This window comes from Myripristis murdjan, chromosome 12, assembly GCF_902150065.1.
Source record: "Myripristis murdjan chromosome 12, fMyrMur1.1, whole genome shotgun sequence".
In the NCBI taxonomy this organism is placed as follows: Eukaryota; Metazoa; Chordata; class Actinopteri; order Holocentriformes; family Holocentridae; genus Myripristis; species Myripristis murdjan.
In genome coordinates, this window is record NC_043991.1 from 20,174,010 (window position 1) to 20,195,679 (window position 21,670).

General features: G+C 41.0%; 1 protein-coding gene across 1 annotated transcript in view; it reads right to left on the reverse strand.

Moving 5' to 3' along the window:
* Window positions 1–821: 821 nt before the first annotated feature.
* The window catches only part of megf10 (multiple EGF-like-domains 10), a 58,238-nt gene continuing 37,389 nt past the window's right edge, over window positions 822–21,670 (reverse strand). The window contains exons 9-25 of the mRNA XM_030065415.1: window positions 19,689–19,901; window positions 16,647–16,821; window positions 15,864–15,984; window positions 14,989–15,152; window positions 11,490–11,592; window positions 9,324–9,470; window positions 8,510–8,644; window positions 7,626–7,754; window positions 6,089–6,217; window positions 5,275–5,403; window positions 4,699–4,827; window positions 3,691–3,918; window positions 3,424–3,539; window positions 2,772–2,895; window positions 2,356–2,400; window positions 2,040–2,246; window positions 822–1,105 (exon numbers count right to left, since the gene is read on the reverse strand). Of these exons, the coding sequence (XP_029921275.1) occupies window positions 939–1,105; window positions 2,040–2,246; window positions 2,356–2,400; window positions 2,772–2,895; window positions 3,424–3,539; window positions 3,691–3,918; window positions 4,699–4,827; window positions 5,275–5,403; window positions 6,089–6,217; window positions 7,626–7,754; window positions 8,510–8,644; window positions 9,324–9,470; window positions 11,490–11,592; window positions 14,989–15,152; window positions 15,864–15,984; window positions 16,647–16,821; window positions 19,689–19,901 (2,461 nt within the window). The 3' untranslated portion in view covers window positions 822–938. The remainder of the gene's footprint in view (window positions 1,106–2,039; window positions 2,247–2,355; window positions 2,401–2,771; window positions 2,896–3,423; window positions 3,540–3,690; window positions 3,919–4,698; window positions 4,828–5,274; window positions 5,404–6,088; window positions 6,218–7,625; window positions 7,755–8,509; window positions 8,645–9,323; window positions 9,471–11,489; window positions 11,593–14,988; window positions 15,153–15,863; window positions 15,985–16,646; window positions 16,822–19,688; window positions 19,902–21,670) is intronic.

Here is a 21,670-nt window from a genome sequence, read left to right on the forward strand (position 1 = left end):
AGCACATGGAGTTATTTTTTTTTTTGCAAAGCGCTGCATGGGAGCACATCAGACTCAAAAACAAAATAACTTTCTTGAAGAGAAGGATATAACAGGATATAAAGTGTGTCACAGAGTGTAGTCGTGGGGCCTGGACCAGGAGCAGCACTGAGATTATTGTGCCTCCGATCCTTTAGACGCACTGTGCAGAAAGGACGGGTGCCATGATTAACAAGAAGTTATTTTAAGTGAAACTGCATCACTATTTTCTCTGTATTTATAGATTCCACTGATTAATTGATTGCTATCTGCACATAAATACAAAGTGATTAAAAATGATCTAACATGGAATATGGTAAACAGTGAGGGGGTGCTCACCTCGTAGGCCACTGATTAAAAAATTGAAGACCTTTGCCCTAGGTAGATATATATATATAAAAAAGGCTTCAATGTCACCTGTACCTTTGGTTAACTTGAATACTAATCCAACACTGTCAAGCAGCTTGAGATCTACTCTTCCTCACAAGACACAAACGGACACAAACAATATTCTTTGATAAAATGGCTGAAAATACGTCAATTTAGCTGTTCTCTAATACTGTTAATCGTTATAAAAATAGAGGTTGATTTGTATTGAGTGTTATAAGCAAACGATATGACTCCACATATGGAATATGGAATGATGCATGAAGACTAAATCGCACCTTGAAGATTACTGCAGGAAGAAAACAGCTGTACCTCAAAATGACCTCCAACCTATTTCCCCCCTCCCTCCCCACTTTGTTCAGAAATAACAGCCATGCTACATGATTACAGTGATAGTTTAAAAAATATAACAGCAACAAAACAATTACTAGTATGTAGCAGGTGAGTGTAAAGAGTGCCTGTGTTTGTCGGCCATCGGTTCCTGGAGCTGGAGGTCCGAGGCGAGGCCTGGTCTCTACTGAGTCTTTGTAAGATCATTTGCTGTCCAGCTCGCTGTGGTCTGAGGTTGGACTTTCTCTGGCCGGCAGGAGGTCGTAGTGGCAGGGGATGTGGCTGTTTTTTGGTAGATCATACGGGTCCTGGCCGAACGGCACATGGCCATTGCTGCTCCCACTGGGGTGGATGGTGCTAACAGTGGGCTCTGACAACAAACACACACTGCATTACTTTAGTATTAGCTTTAAAAAAATAAATAAACTGAACGTTTGCATATCATTTTTAATACTCTACTATTTTCAAAGCTGTTTGATGTGTAAACTTTAATGTGATTTATTTTTAGATAAACTCAGCTGCTGCAGCTGCAAATAGTGATGGGATACAGCGAAGAAGAATAGATTATAAAGTGAAAAGCTGGTCACACTTTCTCTGTATAGTCCTTTATAGATGTTCGACAGAATGTCAATTGATATATAAGTTAAATATCAACTGTAGAATATCAGTAAGCAATAAATTATATCTCAACAATATATCAATATGTTGTATGTGTTTCTGAATTTTAACAAACATGTAGGCCTTGTTGACATTATTGCTGGACCCCCAGTGCCTTATTATGAAACCCACCAGAGTTCTGGGCAAGCTCCGCCCACATGGTTAACGTTAGGGTTCTGATTGGGTGACGACTCATGTCAAGTCTGTTTTAGTGAATAGGCAACAGGCCAACAAATTTTATGACCAATCACAGTGTTTGTGGGTGTATCCCAGAACTCATAATAACGCTTTACAGACATTTTGAAATGTAATTGATATTATACTGAATTCTTGTTGATATTTAACTTTAAATTGTATATCAGTTGACATTCAGAATCTATAGGGGACTATACAAACAAAGTGTTACCAAAAGGTTTAATTACCTTAAATTATCTTTTGTATTTGTGAAAGGGCAGTATGAGGTATGAAGTTATAAATCTGGAGTAATAGTATTAGTAGTAGCAACAGCAGCAGGATCTGTAGTTTTAGCACTACAGTTAGTAGTAGTAGTGGTAGTTGTAGAACTAGTGGTTGAATAGTAATATTGAAGAACACCACTACACAGGCTTCACAGTGATGATAGGCAAACGGCAGCTTTAACTCCTTACCAACTTCGTAGACATTCTTGTTGGTCGGGCTGGTGTTGTTGATCTCAGCGTACGGTGAATCCCGTCTGGCCGGCGACTTCATTTCCACGTAGCCGCACTCTGTGTTTTTGGGTGTGAGCAGGGGAGGGTCCTTGATGGTGGCGTAGGGGTTTTCAGAGCTGTTGAGGGAGCAGGAACTGACATGATAGGGCGTTCCCTTCACCAGATCTGAATGACAGGGGGAAGAACCAGCTAGAGATAAATACCAACATCACTTCAACCAATTAAAAGTTTTTTTCTTTCTTTTTTTTTTTTTTTTGTGCAAAATGAGACCCACCTCGTAACGATTTGCCCATGTATCTGCTGTCAACTCCATAGGCTCCTGGTATGATAAGGGAAGGAAAATGACAGATGAAAGTTTGTCCATGAAAAACAAGGAAGAGGTGGTAGAATTTCTGTGAAAAGGGTAAGGCTCCTACCAGAAGCAAAAAGCATAAAATACATGTAAGTGTATCTGAAGCCTCGGTACGCCTTGCAACTGAGAACGATACTCTTTTAGCGAACCTTTATCGGCAATATACATCTTGTGCCTCTCTTGTCTCTTTTCAGGTACACAGCACCACCGACACTGATCACTGATATCACCTCACATTTAGAGCTGTGAATATTTAAAGTTCGCCGGTATAGCTGTAGTGTTTTTATTTCTGAATCTGTGTCAACATCAGTAGATATTACATGCGTTTCCTGTCTTACCCAGTTCATTGAAGCAGTCTCCTTGTTTCCAGTCTGCAGGCAGCGTGCCGGTGTGATCGGCCATGGGAGATCTCTTTCTCTGGTCCGCGTTCTTCAAGTTCACAAACAGCTGGTTGTTCTTGGCCTGAAATAAAAATTGACAGACCACAGCAAAATAAATTGAAATAAAATACCTCTATACATCCATAACAGAAATAATAATGATGATGATATTAATAATAATAATAATAATAATAATATGTTTAGTTAAAAACTGCAGCTTCCTGCTTTGACATCTTTCCTGCTGTAAAATACAAAGATTCAATACAAGCTGTGGGACAACTTGTATCAAACTATTTATTTAACTTTAATTAAGACATATTATCTATTTTTAAGACTACTCATAAATAACATCACACACCAAAAAACACATGCAACAGGACATATTTTCCAATACTGACAATGTGATGAACCACCACTTCTGACCTCCATGCAGAGGAGACGTAACATAATGTAGGCCCATTTCTGATGGGTCATATGCCTTTATTACATGCAGTATTATATAACTAACAGCAGGCGTACTCCATAAGTATATTGTTAACCTGAGATATCAGTGCTCCTGGGCCAATTCTGTACAATCTAAACAGTAATAATACAAACTCTGCATTAGTACCTTTGCATATGGAAGACTGTTGACATGTGGGGGGCTGACGCACTGAGTCAGAGTGTGGTAGCTGGGGTTGGAGAAGTAGTTGCTGGGATGTCCTTCGCACGCTGGTGGGTGAGCATCTAAAAATGATGAGAGAAAAAAAAAAAATCAGAATACAATATGTTTGTAATTATCAGACCCCAAAACTAAAACTAAACTGCATCTCAACTCAAACAAATAAAGAATCATGATAAAAAAAAAAAATTAAAAAAAAACCTGATGTGAACCTACCAGCGATGGTGTAATCAGCGGCGACCCGCATAGCAGGGGTGTAGGTTACAGCGGGCATGGTGGGCTCTTTGCCCTTCTGCTTCTTCCTGTAGATGATGAAGAGGAGGAGGAGGAAGAGCACCAGCAGCACCAGCACAATGATGCCTGCAATGGCACCGATCTGGTAGGTGTCCACTGGCAAGGCTGCACTGGTCAGACTGTTGAGGTTTCCCACCACCACCAGGCCGGCTGCAGAGAGAGATGACACACAGAGGAGATGTTTTAGGATCGCAGAATCCTTCTTTCACTCAGCTTGGTGAAACTTCCCGTCTTTCACAAGGAGATTATGTAAATCTTTAGTGAAGAAGGAGCATGCTGAATGATTGTTACACTGATATATTGTGATTTATGGGGCCCATTACCCTCAAAATGAAATCTGCTCCACTTTGTGTCATGCACCTCTGATATGATGGACTTGATACTGTTTGAGTCATTACATATTAGTGGTAGAACTACCAAAAATTTACCAAAACATTTGTTTAAAAGTACTAATTTTAAAATTGTATTATGAGGAAAATTACCATTTGCAGTATTAATAATAAAAAGCACTAAAATGAATTTTTGTTTGAGGGATGAAAACATTCAACCTTTCAATCACTCAAACCACTTTTTTTTTAATTAGTGGTAGAATTAATCAACACTGCTTGTCTGTCAGAAGCCATTAACTTGATACTCATCAACTTTTTGCTCAGGTTTTACACAAAAATGCATGAAAATGTTTTATTGTTTGTTGTTTTCATCCTGGCTTTCCTGAAGAGATTTAGTGTCCAGTATTCAAGTATTCAAACTTCAAAAATGATATGTGTGTGCCCGTTTCAGTAGAGCGACTACAGACTGAAGGATCAACAGTGGGAAAATCCGTGGGAAAAGAAGTCAAAGAGGGGAAGAGAAGTAAACATTACGAGTGACTCACTGCCACTTCATCGACTGCGCTTACACGCGCACACACGTCTGTAAGGAGCCACCCACCTTGATCGCAGCGAGCTCCCTTCCAGCCAGGGTTGCAGTAACATGTACCAGTCATATGATCACAGGTAGAGTTATTTAGACAGTCGCACACCTGACGGCAGCCGTAACCATATGAACCACTAGGACACTCTGGAAATGAGCAAGGAGGGACAGAATATCCACAAAATGGGAAGCAAACAATCAATCAAATGAGCTCCAACACAAGAGAAGACATTAGATCCAACTTTGATGGAAAAACCTGCCCTGTGAGTGGAGAGGTTGTTTCGTCAACAGGAACCAGTAAGCAACAGCAACAAAACATAGAGTGTCATTTTAATTTGCTTCAACACTTTTAGAAGGACTGTACTGTATCAGTGACTTTAAATGTTTGGCCCATTTTCAACAATTTCAACACATTTTACATTGCAACAAACCATTTTGCAAATGATGGGGCATTCAGACAGGATAGCTCCATGTAAATGACAAACCATATTAGACATCTCTGACACTGCACATGCATTTCATTCCACCACTTAGTAATGTAATGTGTTTCAGTAATGTGGCAGTCTACAAACAGTGCGGTGAGTTGGTACTGACTCAGTTCGCAGTGGCGTCCCATGAAGCCGGTGCGACAGGTGCACTGTCCTGAGATGTGGTCGCAGTCGGCTCCATTCCTGCACTGACAGGTCTGCGAGCAGTCCTTACCATAGAAACCCAAAGGACAGCCTGCAAGCAAATGATTATAGTAATCATTATTAGATATATAACCAATGGTTTGCTCCAAAATGTTCTACTGCCATGTTGTGAGTTTACAAATTGTAGTTGTTGATATTCATGTCTTCACATTGTGATTATAATCAACTCTTCTTTTGGTAAACATAAACTTGAATTATGATGAACTGTATATTTTTCCATTGTGCATTCAGAGAAACACTAAGTACCATGATGCTCAATGCAGTGGTTTTCAGAGTGGGGTCCTGGGACCCCTGGGGTCCCTGAGAGCCTCAAGGAGGTCCTCAGCAAAATAGAACTAGTTTCTTTTTGCAGTAATTTAATTCACTAATGTTAAGATGCCCCCCACCTCAACCAAAAAAAAAAAAAAAAATGTATGTATGATCATTTTCACACTATACCTTAATCTTGCCACTTCTATTTGTAAGTATGACATCCAAGCAATTTCTCACAAAATGCCAAAATAGCATCTCATATTAGGTTTCCTGGGGTAAAATCACTTGGGGGTTGAAATGAAAAGCAACCTGGGGGTCCAGAAGCTTCATAGGTTCAAAAACCCTGCTGTAACCATAACCTCTGTACATGTACACGCATCATGCAGCTGTCACAAGAATAAACTTGTTTGAAATAGTTAAACCTGTCCTTGTTACACTATTTTTTGTGTGTGTGTAAAACTCACGCTGTGTGCAGTACAGGCCGGTCCAGCCTGGCGTACACTTGCACTCCCCGTCATAAGCGCTGCAGTAAGCTCCGTTGTGACAGTTACACGTGTGGATGCAGTTTGGCCCCCACTGACCAGGCGGACAAGCTGCAGCACAACAACAAGAGGGAAGCACAAACACATGCAAATTAGTCTACATAATCTAAATTGTGTCTCTAATCTGCTGTCATACTATGAAGCCAGGAACTAACAACACATCATAAAATATTATTACCAATTTCATTTTTTTCTTAACCCCTTGAAGCCTGAGCAAATTCATTTGATGCCTTTCAGAAAAATGAGAAAAAAGGTGATAAGCGAGAAATGAATCACAAGAAAATTACAAAAAGAGCAAAAAAATTGTAATTTCTTTAACATTTAAAATAAAATTACAAGAAAAATACCAGAAAATTACCCCAGAAATTTGGACAAACAAACAAACAAACAAGCAAGCACACACACACACACACACACACACACACATACACATACAACAGCAAAAAAATTAAAAGTAAAATGACATGAAAATAGAGTGAATTTTGTTGAGACGATGAAATAAAACCTCTAAATAAAAGCCTGCCAATGGGATCTTAGCTTTGAAAGAGTTAATATCTGCAAATGTAACTTTTATGTCGGATGTTATGAGTTTTGGCTTTTAACTTTTAATAACTGAATATTTGGCAGAGAAAAACATGTATTCAAGACTTCATTTACTGACCAAAACTGCTTTGAATAAATTATTTTTTTCCTTTAAATTACAGAGTGGACTGTCACTGCTGTGTGTACTGAATGTATGTTTTTAGCAGATGAGCAACAGGCACTACTGTCATTAGTATTTCATAAATATCACAAACTTCCACAAGATGGAGCCACATCATTAACAGTTTTTATGCCTCCTGAGTCACAACTCCCTCATGTTCTCAGAGGCTGGAAAATACAAGCATCGCTGCACCCAAAGTCTTCAGTAAAGCGAAGGGCAGAATATTTTGAGCTATTTACTGAAAAAAAGACTTGCCGCTGGAGTGAGTAAAGGCCATATCACCTGCCACTTCTTTTCACTACTGACGGGTTTTGAAGGAGGTGAAACTAAAAGGCAGCAAATGGAGCAACAGCTGATCGGTGATGAAGACGTATCACCCGTGATCAGTCTATTTTTTCTCTGGTTTTACTTTTTCTTTTATTGTTTCCTGTTTTATTTTTTGCTTTCATTCGTTGTCTATCCCTTTTCTGTGAAGCGCTTTCTGTTATCCTCCTGTAGTATTGTGTCAACAGGAAGTGGAAGCCACATGGTGGGGTTGATCTGCCTTCTTGCTTCTCCATCTGGTGTCCCTCACTGCTCCTCCACTTGTGCTCAAAATCGAGTAAGGTTCCCTGTGCCTACCTGGTTTTTGTACCAATTATTTTGACTCTGTAGTTCTGCCTCTTCCATAAAGATCTTTGTGTGCACATTTGTAGATATATATTTAACTATTTTATCCTGTGCATCCAGTCAGCAGCAGCAGGATATGTGACTCACGCTGGGAGCAGTCACTGCCGATCCATCCTGGATAACATTGACACGATCCGTCGATGGGGTTGCAGGTTCCATTGTTGGTGCAGCTGCAGCTCCAGGCACAGTTCTTACCAAAACGGCCACTGGGACAAACTGGACAGAACACACACACAGGTTGCAAAAATCATCTTGTAGCATTTCTGCACATTATGTTTTGTTTTTGAATTGTGCTTATCTAGAAAAAGTTGCTGCACATTCACACAGCAACATTCACACCAGGAGCTGACAGCATGAGTCGTCTTCTACTGTCTGCCACTGTGCAGCTTGAAAGGACCATCCCAGTGATTCTCAAGGTTTGGCCCATTTACTGCAGTTTCCCTACATTTTACATTGCAACAAACCATTTTGCAAATCATGTGGAGGTATTAAAGATTCCACAACATATAATCAATATCCCTCCATTTTCAAATTTTAATTTTCGGTTGAAACAGCCACCTTATGATGTTCTGCTTCTGTGGCAAAAAAGTAGTCACCATTCATAAACCACAGAACTGAAAATTGGCTGTGAAAAGCATGCATTTCCCTGGGGACTATTTTCTGGGAGAGAGACCGTATCACTCCGCCCAGTTTCAAGTCACCAAAACAAAACAGTGCTGCTGCTTTTAGGAAAACTAATGTGGACAACTTCATTACAGTGATGGAAAACTGCTGTGAAGAAAGTTTGAAGTCTCTGAATGTTCATTTTCATATCGTAGTGGAATGAACGGAAACCAACGGCTGGATAAAGGGTGTTGAAATGATATCGACTGCTTGAGTGGGGAAAAGACACCAAAAATACCTAGACCTATATAACTCAATCTATTTTTTTTTTTTTTGTATAGACAAACAGTATATAGTGTGGTGCTCACCCTCGTTGCATAGCGCCCCCTTGAACCCCGGCAGACAGTCACACTGTCCTGTTACATGGTGACAGGGTCCATTGCTGTGGACACATTGGGGGCAGGCCTGACTGCAGCGATGGCCAAAATAACCTGGAGAACAGACTGCAGGGAGGAAAAAAGGTTAGGACACTGAATTCATCCCTGACCTCACACAAACCCATACATAGCTGAAACTAAATAGTCACATTTACCGTAACATGAGTAACGGTTTGTTCCTAGGTTTGTTGTTACTGAAATTTATTTTCACTGGAATAAATTACTTGTCTCTCTTCCTCTCTCTCTAAAACCTGTGAGAAGTGTCTTCATGCAGTGATTGAAATGGGCAGGTCAGGTATCAAACTAAACTGGAATAACTGTAAAAATATAATATAAGGTCAGGTTTCAAATATGGCGGTATCCGTCAGGCTCAGCTGGGTTGCATCTGAAAGTCGTGGTTATGTGCCAGGTTTGGGCTTCAATGTCATACCTGTGCAGACCTCTACCAGTTTGCATTACTAGTTACCACATTAAATATGTAATGCTTAAAGGACCATACTAGTGATTTTGCAAGTTTGGCTTTGTTAGCTAGAGGATGTGTGGAAATTGAAGGAAATTGGACGTCAAAATCACTGGTGCGGTCCTTTAACATGTTTGCCACTGCTCTATGATCTAAATTCTTAAAAGCTCTCTTTAAAAAGGTCCTGAACATGTTGTTTCTGATTGACTGTTATCTCAGTGATCACACAGACTAAAGTGATACAGCCCTCACAGCTGGGGTTAATGTTGCTCATGTTGGACTTACTCCTCTGGCAGGTTGTGCCTCTGTATCCCGGAGCACATTCACACGTGCCTTCATCTGGAGAGCAGGATGCTCCGTTCTTACAGTTACAGGGAAGTGAACAGTTTGGGCCCCAGCGGCCTTCTGCACACACACTGTCACAGTGAATACCTGGTGAAACACACACACACACACACACACACACACACACACACACACACATTGGATGGCTGCACAATGGATGCAAGCAAACATGCACAAATCTTGAATATCACTTACTAAAAACACATTCCTGTATTCCATTCTCATGTGGAATTGACTGTCAGAACAACTTGATGGTCAAAAGAAACCACCTGAAACTCATTTAAAGCCTTTCCTGTGGCCTGTGGCTGCTCCTGATCAGCTGTTTCCCACTTCAGAAACATGCTGTTAGTGAGTGATAACATCTCAGTTCATGTTTTACAACAAAACAAACATTGCAAAGCAATGTCCCAGCCTCCCTGTCAAGCCTGTGATAATTCCTCAGCATGTCCATAACTCTTCCCAGCCTCCTTCCCTTGCTCCCCTCTCCCATTGTCTTGGCACTGAGCGATAGGCAAAAGAGTATGGAGTGAGGAGCCAAGTGGAGGAGGTACAAAGGCCTCTTTGAGGAGGCTGTATGCACGTTGCTAGGCAAAGCTGGCATGCTGTCCATAAATGCTCAGGAAAAAATGCTGGAGTATTTAAAGACCCTGAGACTGTGAGATGAGGTCCTGGCATCAGTATGCCGTCTACATATAGACCTGAGTGATGAGGCAAGGCAAGGGAAGGCAAGGAAAGGACAGGAAAGGAAAGGAAAGGAAAGGAAAGGAAAGGAAAGGAAAGGAAAGGAAAGGAAAGGAAAGGAAAGGAAAGGAAAGGAAAGGAAAGGAAAGGAAAAAAAGGGAAAGGACAGGAAAGGACAGGAAAGGAAAGGAAAGGAAAGGAAAGGAAAGAAAGGAAAGGAAAAAAGGGAAAAGGGGAAGGAAAGGAAAGGAAAGGAAAGCAAGCAAACAAAAGGAAAGAAAAGGAAAGGATAAGCAAAGCAAGGAAACAAAAGAAAAGAAAAGAAAGGAAATGAAAAGGAAAGAGGGGAAAGGAGAGGAAAGGAGAGGAAAGGAAAGGAAAGGAAAGGAAAGGAAAGGAAAGGAAAGAAACGTCTTTACGGCTCTATAGTTACGTCTCATAGTTTATACTCTGAAATGAAAAGGGTTGTTTTGTCCTCACCCTCAGCTTGCTGATTTCAACAGCAGTTAGGTTTTTCTTAAAATAACACACGGAAAATTGAGCCAGTCAAGCTGGCATTGTAAGGCACACCAAACCAACATCAAAGTGCCAGCGACTAAAAAGGCCGACTGTTGCGTTGCCTCACTTCACCTGGGTTGGGTCAAAATGTTGCACTTGAACGCACCACAAAAACTACAGCCCACAGCCAACAAGCACGCATGTTTTGAGTCTGCATGAGAGGAAATAAGTCTCCATACCAGCAGGTGGCAGTAATCTGTATTTGTTTTTCAAAAAGGGAAACCAGAAGACTCGGGGATGCAGACCGTAAACAAAGAAGCATTTGCTTAGCATTTTCACTCTCACTCACACCAGATGGCTGTGTAATATCTCTGTTCCTGATTGTCATTTGCAACTACCGATAAGACATTGCAAATTCCACTGGCATTGCAGCCATTGGCGTTTTGGTTGTGGAAGAAGAAAAAAAGTGAGGCAGAAGCGAAAAATAATCCCATTTCTCTTCTCATGCACTGATTTGCCAAGCTGATCAACCAATCAGAGTGATTTTCTCACTGACTGAGTCCACCACCAATTCAAAATGTTTAATTAGCCAAAAAGCCGCCGACGGGGTCTGACTGGTGCCAGTGATGCGGGACACACTGCACAAACCCGGGCTACAAACACTCACTGACAGCTTAACATTGGCTGACGGCCAACCATTGGCTTGGGGAGTCACGGCCTTTGAACTGAGACAATCTCTACCCTCTCAATGGCATGACTGATGAAAAACACATAAACATACATCAGAACAGCAGACAGCAGAAAAGTAAGGCAAATAATACTTTTTTGAGCTTGATCTGCACACATAATTGTCACATATTTGTTTCGATCGTGCGGTAGAGAGTTAACCACGTGAAGAGTGCACATCTGTGACCCGTAGAGACTCACCAGTCCATCCAGCCAGGCAGCGGCAGTGGCCAGTCGACGGGTGGCATCCATCAGCATGACTACAGTCGCAGCGCTCTTTGCAGTCCATGCCATAGGTCCCATCCTGAGGAGAGCAAACAATGACACCGATTCAAGAGATTGGCCTCAGTAAAATAAATATGGTCACAATATGTCCCAGGGGCCTCTGCTGGAAAAAATGGGCGAAAAAATGACTTACTATTTATTTATTTATATATCTTTTTATTAGAAGTTTAGCTGTTCGGCAAGGTAGACATGCAACAGGATTGCCTTAATATGAAACAATAGACCATTTAAAGACATGAAACAGCAGGTAAACATAGGTGTTACTAATGACATTAATTAAGATTCTGTTCAATTTCAGTGCAGCAGAGTCAACAGCAGGGCGCTGGCTCTGTTAGAAAATGGCTGCTGTGAAAAGCTCTATTATACTTTGTATTTTAAATGATAAAATACCAGTGAACGCACAAATGCACTGTGCACCATATCGAAATCCAACATCCGCTTTGCTCATATGACGTGAGACACGGACTTTCCTCAAACCAAGACCATCAGCTCGTCTAACCTCCTGACCTCCCTCTCTCTCTCTCTCCTGGTTAGGGGATTTATCAAGTTGTGGTGAAAAGCTCTGAATCAGGCAGCCTGGAGCAATTAGCTGTTAGCATGTGACTCAGCCACACACTACACACTGTGCACTACAGTTCAAGTGTACAATGTAGCACTTCAAATGGTTTAACACAAAACAGACTGATGATGGCTGCCAATGTGCCTCGCAGCTCTTTTTTTTTTTTTTTTTTTTACAGTGTCCTGGATTCGTTGGGTGTTCTAATAACCTGATAATCACACAAAAAGCCTGATGAGTCATCACCTGGTTGTGTGGACTTTGTGTGGATTTTTTAGCATCATTGCTACAATGTTACAGCAACATACTTTGTCTATGCATGTTCTCATTCGTCCAGGTCATAGACATCTAGACTGCATGAACTAATGAAGCCACTTGGATAAGAGGCAAAATGTCCTCTAAGACATATAACTAAGTCCAGTTGACCTGATTCAATTTCCTTGAGAAACAACATACTTTGATCATGCTAAATAAATAATGATAAATAAACTCACTACAAGTAGAAGTAAAGTCATCTTTGTGAACGTTAACAACCGGCATTCCAATAAAGGATGATGTGATTAAGGAGACACTGATCAATTTGACAGATGTTGTTGATGTCTGTTGACTGGATGAGCATCGTAAGCCTTGAAAGCTAAAGCTCCAATCCAGCTGGAGCTAGAAGGTGACAATCAGAGATCTTAGAAAGAGCTAGACAATGGGCTCGAAATGGGCTAGCGAGCAGCATTACAGAAAACGCATAAAAATGAAAATTAAAAATGAGATTCTGAGATCAATCTCAGAAATCTGAGATTAAAGTCAGAATTCTGACTTTAAGACGATGTTTGCCTCCACGATAGTGCCACTTTCGCTGCAGACAACATCAAAGAAATCTGTAGACTCCTCAGGTCAAAGAGTCAGAGGATGATTGGAACCAACAAGATCAAAATATCTGGAAAAAAAGTGGCTCAGGTTTCTCATAATGTATGCCAAAGTGGATGATGCTTGTGCAGATTCCTTGTAAGTGAGGTCAAGGTCATGCCTCGTGGCATTGTGGGTGGTTACTGAATGTGGCTTTAGACATGTGAGAGACTGAGGGCAGCTTACTAGGAAACCATCTTGAAATGATTTCCAGTAGCTGCCTTCAAGCATATCTTTGTGGTATAATAATAATAATAATAATAATAAAACTTTATTTGTATAGCACCTTTCATACAAGAATTGCAGCTCAAAGTGCTTCACAATAAAAAGAAGAACATTTGAAAACATTAAAATAAAACATTAAAAACAGCACAGGGTGGAATTAAAAAGAAAAGGCTAAAAACGAGAACTTTGAAATAAAACAAAAGATGCAAATAAAACAATAAAAGACAACAGTGTGGAATAAAATATGAGCTAGTTAAAGGCTAGAGTGAAAAGGTAGGTTTTTAGTCTTCTTTTAAAGATATCTAGTGAGCTGGCTTCCCTGATGTCTAAAGGTAGTGTGTTCCAAAGCTTAGGGGCGTAAGTAATAAAGGCGGCATCCCCAATTTTCTTTCGACTGTTGTAGGGAACCAATAAACCAGCAGCAGACGATCGCAGTGTTCTTTGGGGTGCATAGCCAATAAGGGAGTTGGCAATGTAGCTCGGTCCTAGCCCATGAAGTGCTTTATATACAAGTAGGAGAACCTTAAAGTCAACTCTAAATGTTACAGGGAGCCAGTGTAGGGCAGCTAGGACCGGACTAATGTGCTCTCTCTTCCTGGTTCTGGTTAATAAGCAAGCAGCAGAGTTTTGGATGAGCTGAAGTCTGTCAGTGGTTTTCTTTGGAAGGCCAGTAAAAAGTACGTTACAGTAGTCAAGTCTGCTTGAGATAAAAGCATGTATTAGTTTTTCAGCATCTTTTTGATTTATAAATGGTCGCACTTTAGCGATGTTTCTAAGGGGGAAGAATGATGTCTTCATCACCTTGTTAATGTGAGACTTGAAACTAAGATCTGGATCCAATACAATGCCAAGACTTGTAACCTCAGATTTAATCCTGGCAGCCAGTTTCCCCAAGTTAATGGACAGCATCTCTCTTTTTGTTTTGGGGCCAACTAACAGGATCTCTGTTTTGTCTTCATTTAGCTTTAAGAAGTTATCGCTCATCCATTTGTTCACTGCCATGAGACAGGTAGTGATGGGATTTATTGTTGTAACATCATTTGGTTCAGCAGAAATATACAGTTGTGTGTCGTCTGCATAACTATGAAAAAATACATTGTGCTTTCTGATGATGTCACCGAGTGGCAGCATGTATAGTGAGAAAAGTAATGGACCAAGGCAGCTCCCTTGTGGAACTCCGTAGCAGTTGTCCTATTAGAGGATTGTGCTACACAGTTCAACAATTAGCTCATTTTTGACAAGCATTCTTCCAGTAAATGACACAAGTGAAGCAGTGAACAGTGTGTCTACTGCACGTTTCACTCCCAGCCACTCCCTAGAGGCCACAGCAGGGGTATCCACATTTCTCAACCTTGAAGTCTCACTCCTCTGGGCTTTATGTGAGAGTTTCTTATCCACACAGTGGCTTTTGCTGCCTTATGTGAGTGTAATACGTCCACCAAGATTGGTCCACTAATTCCTGCCCTGTCACAAGAACAAGAGCTTCACTGAGAGTGTTCGGCTCCAAAATGTATGAAGAAGATACAGGCCAGAAAACAACACAATTTTGAGAAGCAACACAAATCTGGTAAAAAAAAAAAAAAAAAAGCTTCAAAAAATTTGTTTAAGTTTTATTTTCAACGCTCTTCTCAGTCCCCTGGCTTCTGAAATGGTCAACCTATTTTCTGCTGTAGCACTGACACTGTGTCAACATGCAGCGGTACTGTGAGGATTAAAGGGAATTTTTGTGCTCACCTGGCACTGGAGGTCACATCTCTCGCCTCTCCAGCCAGGGGCACAGGTACACTCTCCATCCAGGGCATTGCAGGCACCTCCATTTCCACACATACAAGTGAGGTTGCAGCCCAAACCCCAGGAGCCACTGGGGCAATTGATGGAGCAATCTACTCCATGCCAACCTAGGAGGAAATGTTTAAATAAGGGAATGAAGATCTTGACCGACACTAATAGTGTTTTTTACATTTGATATACAACAACTAAATAACCAGCTTTCCAGGGGTTTGCCAAGAGAATATTAAAGGGACATGCTGTACAATTACAATTGCATTTTTGTTTTTAAAGGTTTTTATTAAACTTCAATTAAACAGTGTCCTGTCTTCTGTATTTTCCGTTTTACTGATAAATACAAAACATAACTAGACATGCAACAACATGGTGTATCCCCAAAATGACCCGAGTTGGGCTTGAATGTGGAGCAAGAGGAGAGGTCAGGGTTCACCAGTATCAAAAGGCTTTTTCCTCTTGGGGTCATGAGTGTCAACACCAAATTTACACCGGCTTCAATGTGCTGCCTTAAATCCCCAAAAAGTTTTACTTGCATGCCCTCATTGTGAATTTGCATTCAATACAAATGGATACTGGAGACTTGCCTTATACAGCGAGTGTGAGGTTTTTAAATGGGACTTTTGACAACAGTTGGCTCTCATAAAAAGTATACATCCTCTTTTTCTCCTGGATCACATGGCTAGTGTTTTTTGGAATATAACTTTCTTCATCAGGGATTCAAGGCAGCACAGGGTGAGCATACTTGACAGCCTAATCACCATGTGCTGCCTTTGAGACGGTTAAGTTATCACATTACTTTATACTCCCCTCCTTTTCCATCTCACCTGCTTTACAGGAGCAGGATCCATCCACTGGTGAACAATGAGCTCCATTCTTGCAGTTACAGGTGGAAGAGCAGTTAATGCCGTGTGTTCCCACCGGGCAGGGGACTGAACAGTTGGAGCCCTGCAAACATCGACAGTCAAATGCTGATCATAACACAAATCACCACACCTGTAATAGATGGCTTTCAGGTGATGTAGCACCCTGTGGATGCCATGTTGGAGATAATCAGCTCATCCATTTTACCACTCAAATACACAGTATGATCAATTTCCTGGAGCCTTTTTTCCATGTTAAACAACCGTTTATCTGAATGAATGTGCTAATGTAATTTTTTTTTTTTTTTTTGTAATTTTAATGTAATTTTCACATGTGAAGCAGCATAACTCATTATGCCATGTATATGTATACACAGACACAGACACACACACACACACACACACACACACACACACACACACACATATATGTGCAAATGTAAATGCTTTTGGTTTACCCTTTGTGTTTCCTTATACATTTGCTATGCTGCAAAAGAATAGCCAAAATGTGTGAACCTTGTTGGCATATTGGGATTGTCACATTGTTACTGACAGGCAAGAACTCTGTACCCTGAAAACAACAACTTTCAAGGACCTGCTGCTTTCAGAGGGTTCTGAAAGGCTTTCACCAGCCAAGGCTTCACAAATCTCTGTCAGTCCACAGGGGACCGTGTCACCCTTCAACTGAAATTAAACCTTAAACATTCATTAACATTCATATACATGTCAGAGGTAGGTATGGGTTACCTTGAACCCCGGTGCACAGATACACTCTCCCGTCACACTGTGGCAGTCGGCACCATTCTGGCACTGGCAAACCTGCTGGCAAGCCTCGCCGAAAAACCCCGGGGTGCACGTCTCGTTGCAGTAGAGGCCTGACCAACCGGGCTGACAAGTGCACTCCCCTGACATCGGGTGGCAGCTGGGGACAAGACAGGAAAATGTGTTTACTGTTTTTTTTTTTTTTGATACCTCAGTATGCTCTGCAGTTGCTGTTTGCACACACAGCATATATGATTTAATTCATTTGTTTTGATAAGTTAGACTTTCTTTTTTCAATCAAAGTACAAAGCAAAGTGGAGAAAGTATACACACTGGATCAATGTTCCCAATCTGTTTATCTGAAATGGCTTGTTCATGATGTACAAATAAATGGATTGGGAACATTGATCCACTGTGTGAGTATACTTTCTCCACTTTTCCTGCTACTTTTTTATACCTTTGTATTTGGCTCATGCTGGGATGTGAATACATTTATTCCCTTTTTTGTATAAATCAAACGTACAGAGGAAATTTTAGGACTGCACAATATTGCACAGGTGGAGAGAAGCATTAGCATTTGTATGTGGCTGGAAAAACAGGGATGAATCAAAGACAACACTGAGGTTTCTAATAGATAAGCCTTTTCAGGATTCAGCGGCATAAAGTTGTCTGACATCTATTTTTGTACTGAACAGGCAAGCGGCTGGATTACAAAGTTGAGAAGTGTCTTTGGGCCTAACAGGCACATACAGCTGCATGTCCTGCCCGCTGATTTGAGCCAATTTGGATCCCAGGAGTTAGACTCACCTTTCCTTTTCTTTTCCTGTTTGATCAGAGTTCATGAAGCCGCTTGATCATGTGATTGATCAAGAGGTGGAGATTACAGTAACACTGACTGTACCACAGTGATTACATTAATGATATTTTGCACTCTCAAGTCCCCAGCTGAGGTTTTTATTTCCCATCCTGATCCTGACATTACCCTGCAGTAGTCCTCCTGTCCTCCAGATTGCAGATGCAGAAACAACAAACTAACAAACTCACACTTGTGTTGTTGCAATACTCTGCACAACTTCTGTGTTCTGTGAGAAAAATCACTTCTGGATTACCTGGGTGTCAACTGTGTAGTGGAGGAGAAAGTCTACATTAAAAAATACTTTGTCATGAAAAAAAAAAGTATTTACTTTTATGGATAGCTCTTCAAACTACTGGTACCCTGGTGGCTCTAATGTTCTAATGCAGTGGTTTTCAATGTAAGGTCCAGGGGCCCCCAGGGATCCTGGAGGGGCTTCCAGGGGATCCTCAGCAAAATGAGAACTAATTTAACTTCACTGTAATTTAATTCACTAGAAACTTTTGGAATGCAGAAAATGTATGGCAGATCATCATATTAACAAAATAACCTTTTCAAACCTGTGCATGTTCCCTTGATTTCCTTCAAGAACATCAAAGAGAATTATAAGAAAACTGGCAAAAAAAAATATATATATATATTTAAAGAGTTACAAGAAAACTATAATTTATAGGCCAGATCAGTGATGATGGATTGCCATCAGATTTTTGGTGATTAGGCTGTTTTTCACACCTTTCACAATCATGTCCATATAGGTCATAATCACTTCAAATTATTGAAAGTCAACTTAAGGGTCCAAAACATGAAAAGGTTTGAAACCCCCTGTTGCGATGCACATGTCATGTGGTTGCATCCAGCCCAGGGATTTTGTCACATCACCCCCTTCTCTCTGTCCTCAATCTTTCCTGTCACGTTGCACTTTTTTTTTTTTATTCTTAACTGGTAACCGGGCACAACATCTGCTTAGTAGGAAAGTAACTTGGAAGACAAAATAAGAAACATGAATCCCTTCAAAGAGACTGAGTATCCGGAGTAAAAGGAGGAATTCCAGTATTTATCCGGCAGTTTATGAGTGGACAAACTGTCCTCAGAGGTTCACTGACTGAATGTCTATATTTTGATATTATCACATACATGCAGGGTGGAGGATTAAAGGCAATCAAAGGAAGGAGGTGGAAACTACTTTTTCTTATGCGGTTGACTGACAGCTGCTCCACCTGAAACAGCAGCGCCATTGAGCAGCAGTGGGACAGCTGTCCTCACTCACAACACATGCAGGCCTGCAGCTGTGCCAACCTATCTGACAGTGGACCGCTGGCTCACAATGGCCAACTGTCTGCCTGGTTAACTGTGTGACTGACATACACATGCAGACCTGATATAATCCCAGACACATGCATAAACACTTTAAAGTCAGTTAACACAAGGGCTCAACTGGGTTTTGAAGGCAGTATTTTTGTCCTGAAGCTGCTCATTGCCACTATCTTGTGTGGCTATTCAGTATCTTTAATCTTGACTCAGGGATTCCACTAGATTTTTTTTTTATTCTAGATGAATCGAATAGTGCAGGTTTTACTGCAGGTTTTACAGGCTGACAGCCAACGGTGGAACAACTAATTACATTTCCTGTACTATTTTGGAGTTTTACTTTGTAAGTAATGTTATTTGTACTCAACTATGTACTTTTACTCGTGTACTGCACTTTAAATCACATTCATTACAGAGAGCAGATTTTCTGTCTCTCCATAAGCACGACAAGCTGGACCAGTGTAAACTGACACACTGCTTTTCCATGACAGGGAACACACACTCCGGTGTAATCTGACTTTGTGCAAAAAATTTAAACTCCATCCTCTTATCCTTTCATAATTACATTAGTACCTTTACTTTTTGGGTGTTTTATTTTTCAGGTCCTTTTCTTATATATTTTTTTAAACTAATTTTGTTCCCAATTTTCAGGTCATTTTCTTTTCTTTCTTTTTTTGGTGCTAATTTTGCAGGTAATTTATACATATCTCATATCTCATTGAGCTGTGAAGTAATCTGATTGGTTGTGGGGGGGGGGTCCTATACTAGATGAGAGAAGGCGGGCCCATAGGCACTGTGACTGACAGCTCTGATAATGGCAGCAGTATTTGTCGTTACAGCAGCAGTGATAGTCGATGACGGGCTACCTGCGTGTGTTCTGGGCAGAGCACGGGCACTTCTTGTCACATTTAAGGCCGTAGTGGCCCTCGGGACACAGCCGGACCTCGCATATCTCGCCGGTGTAGCCTGGGTCGCAGAGACACATCCCGCTGACGTGGTAGCATTTGGCATTGTTCACACAGCGACACGTCTGCGCACAGCCAACACCATAAGTACCGACTGGGCACTCATCCTGGCACCTGCAGAGGGAGAGACAGGCCAAGAGGCAGTGGTCAGTGATTTGCAAAGGTGACAGTATTCAATTATGGCTTCTCCTCTTGGTGTAATTGTGGTGGACTTGCTGCCAAAACATCATATTCTGTGAAAGCATGCATCATGTCAGGGTGTCAGGTAGTAAATTATCTTTTCCACTTTGAATAACACGTCTGTTCACACCACGGAACTTGAATGGAATAGAGGAGTCTCTGAACTGTTTGCTCCAGAATAAAACAGCGATTGTGATGAGCTGCTTTGTTGACAACACACGGCAGTAGGGCTGTGAAGTGTGTCACTCTAGTCCTCAAATGATGCAACAATCCTCCAGCAGCACAAAACCTCTCTCTCTCTCTTTAAACTTTGACTCTATTTGCCGGTGACCTTTCAGTGCATCCACTCACATTCAAGATAACAACATCCAAAACTGAATCTCCTAAATTATATGCCATTAATTTAAAAGGTATCAAGACCTTGGACGGGAAAAAATCCTTGCATGGAAACTGTAAACATTCATGAACCACAGAACTAATGATTCTTTGTGTAAAGCAAACGTTTCCCCCGGGGATAATTTTTCAGCGGAGGGACTGTTTCACTCCGCCTAATTTCATGTCATCAAAACACAACAGTGCTGCTGCTTTTAGGAAAACGTGGACGACTTTATTACGGTCATGGAATACTGGAGTGAAGAAAGTTTGAAGTCTCTGAAAGTTCATTTTCATATCATAGCGGAATGAATGGAAACTAATGGCTGCATAAAAAGGGGAAAAAACAGAGTTCTAAAATACGACTGCCTACTTTGGGAAACAATTAGCAGGAACATCAAGTTTATGCATTTTATAGATATTACGTTAAGCATGCAAAATCACCAGTGTGGCCCTTTTAAGACACATTCTATAGCTGACCTTTGACCTCCCTGTGGGGGACCATTGGATTTTGTGTGTGTGCTCACAAACACACACAAAAGTCTAACTTCACTCAAGTACATTCATCTACTTGTGCTTCACATACTTGCTTGGCACACACTGCTGACAGAGGCAAAAAGGCTACGGTTGCGGTTCCACGGGTCACTTTGAAGCAAAGTCATAGCTGGAGCAAGAAGGTTTAGATAATGTGGCTTACTGCTAAGCAAAACAAACTACTTGCAAACAAACAATTTGAAAATGAATGCAATGGGTCACCATTATCTTTCCCTTAATTACATATACCAGCCACAACCAACAAACCAAGCTATTTGTGTGCTCTCTCAGATGGTTTGCGAATGAAATGGCCCGCTGCAAGCTGATAATTTTAGAACAAGCAAAAACATGATATGGGAATATTAATTGATTTGGATTTATCACCGACTTAAGCACAGGGATTGGTTCTAGTTATTCCCAGTCTTCCTGAGAGGAAGATAACATGCTGCCAGTGATATCTAGTGCACTACATTGTATTCAGCAAACACAACAACAGAATAAGTACAATGGCTGGCCAACCTCCTACATGTTTTGAATAAAACAGCAGGCTCTCAGCAGGATTCCCTTGGGACATATTTATTATCCCAACTTATTGCTCTCATCAGGCCCTACAAACCTACAGCGTAAACGAGGGTGACGGTATTAGAGGAGAATCTTTCATCCAGCATATAAACAAAGAAAGACATAACAGCAAAATCCACACTGAAGCCTGCACTCCCACTGTGCACAAGATTAAAAACAAAACAAAACAAAACAAAACAACAATGTTCACCCCCCACGCCCCATCCCCAAGATCC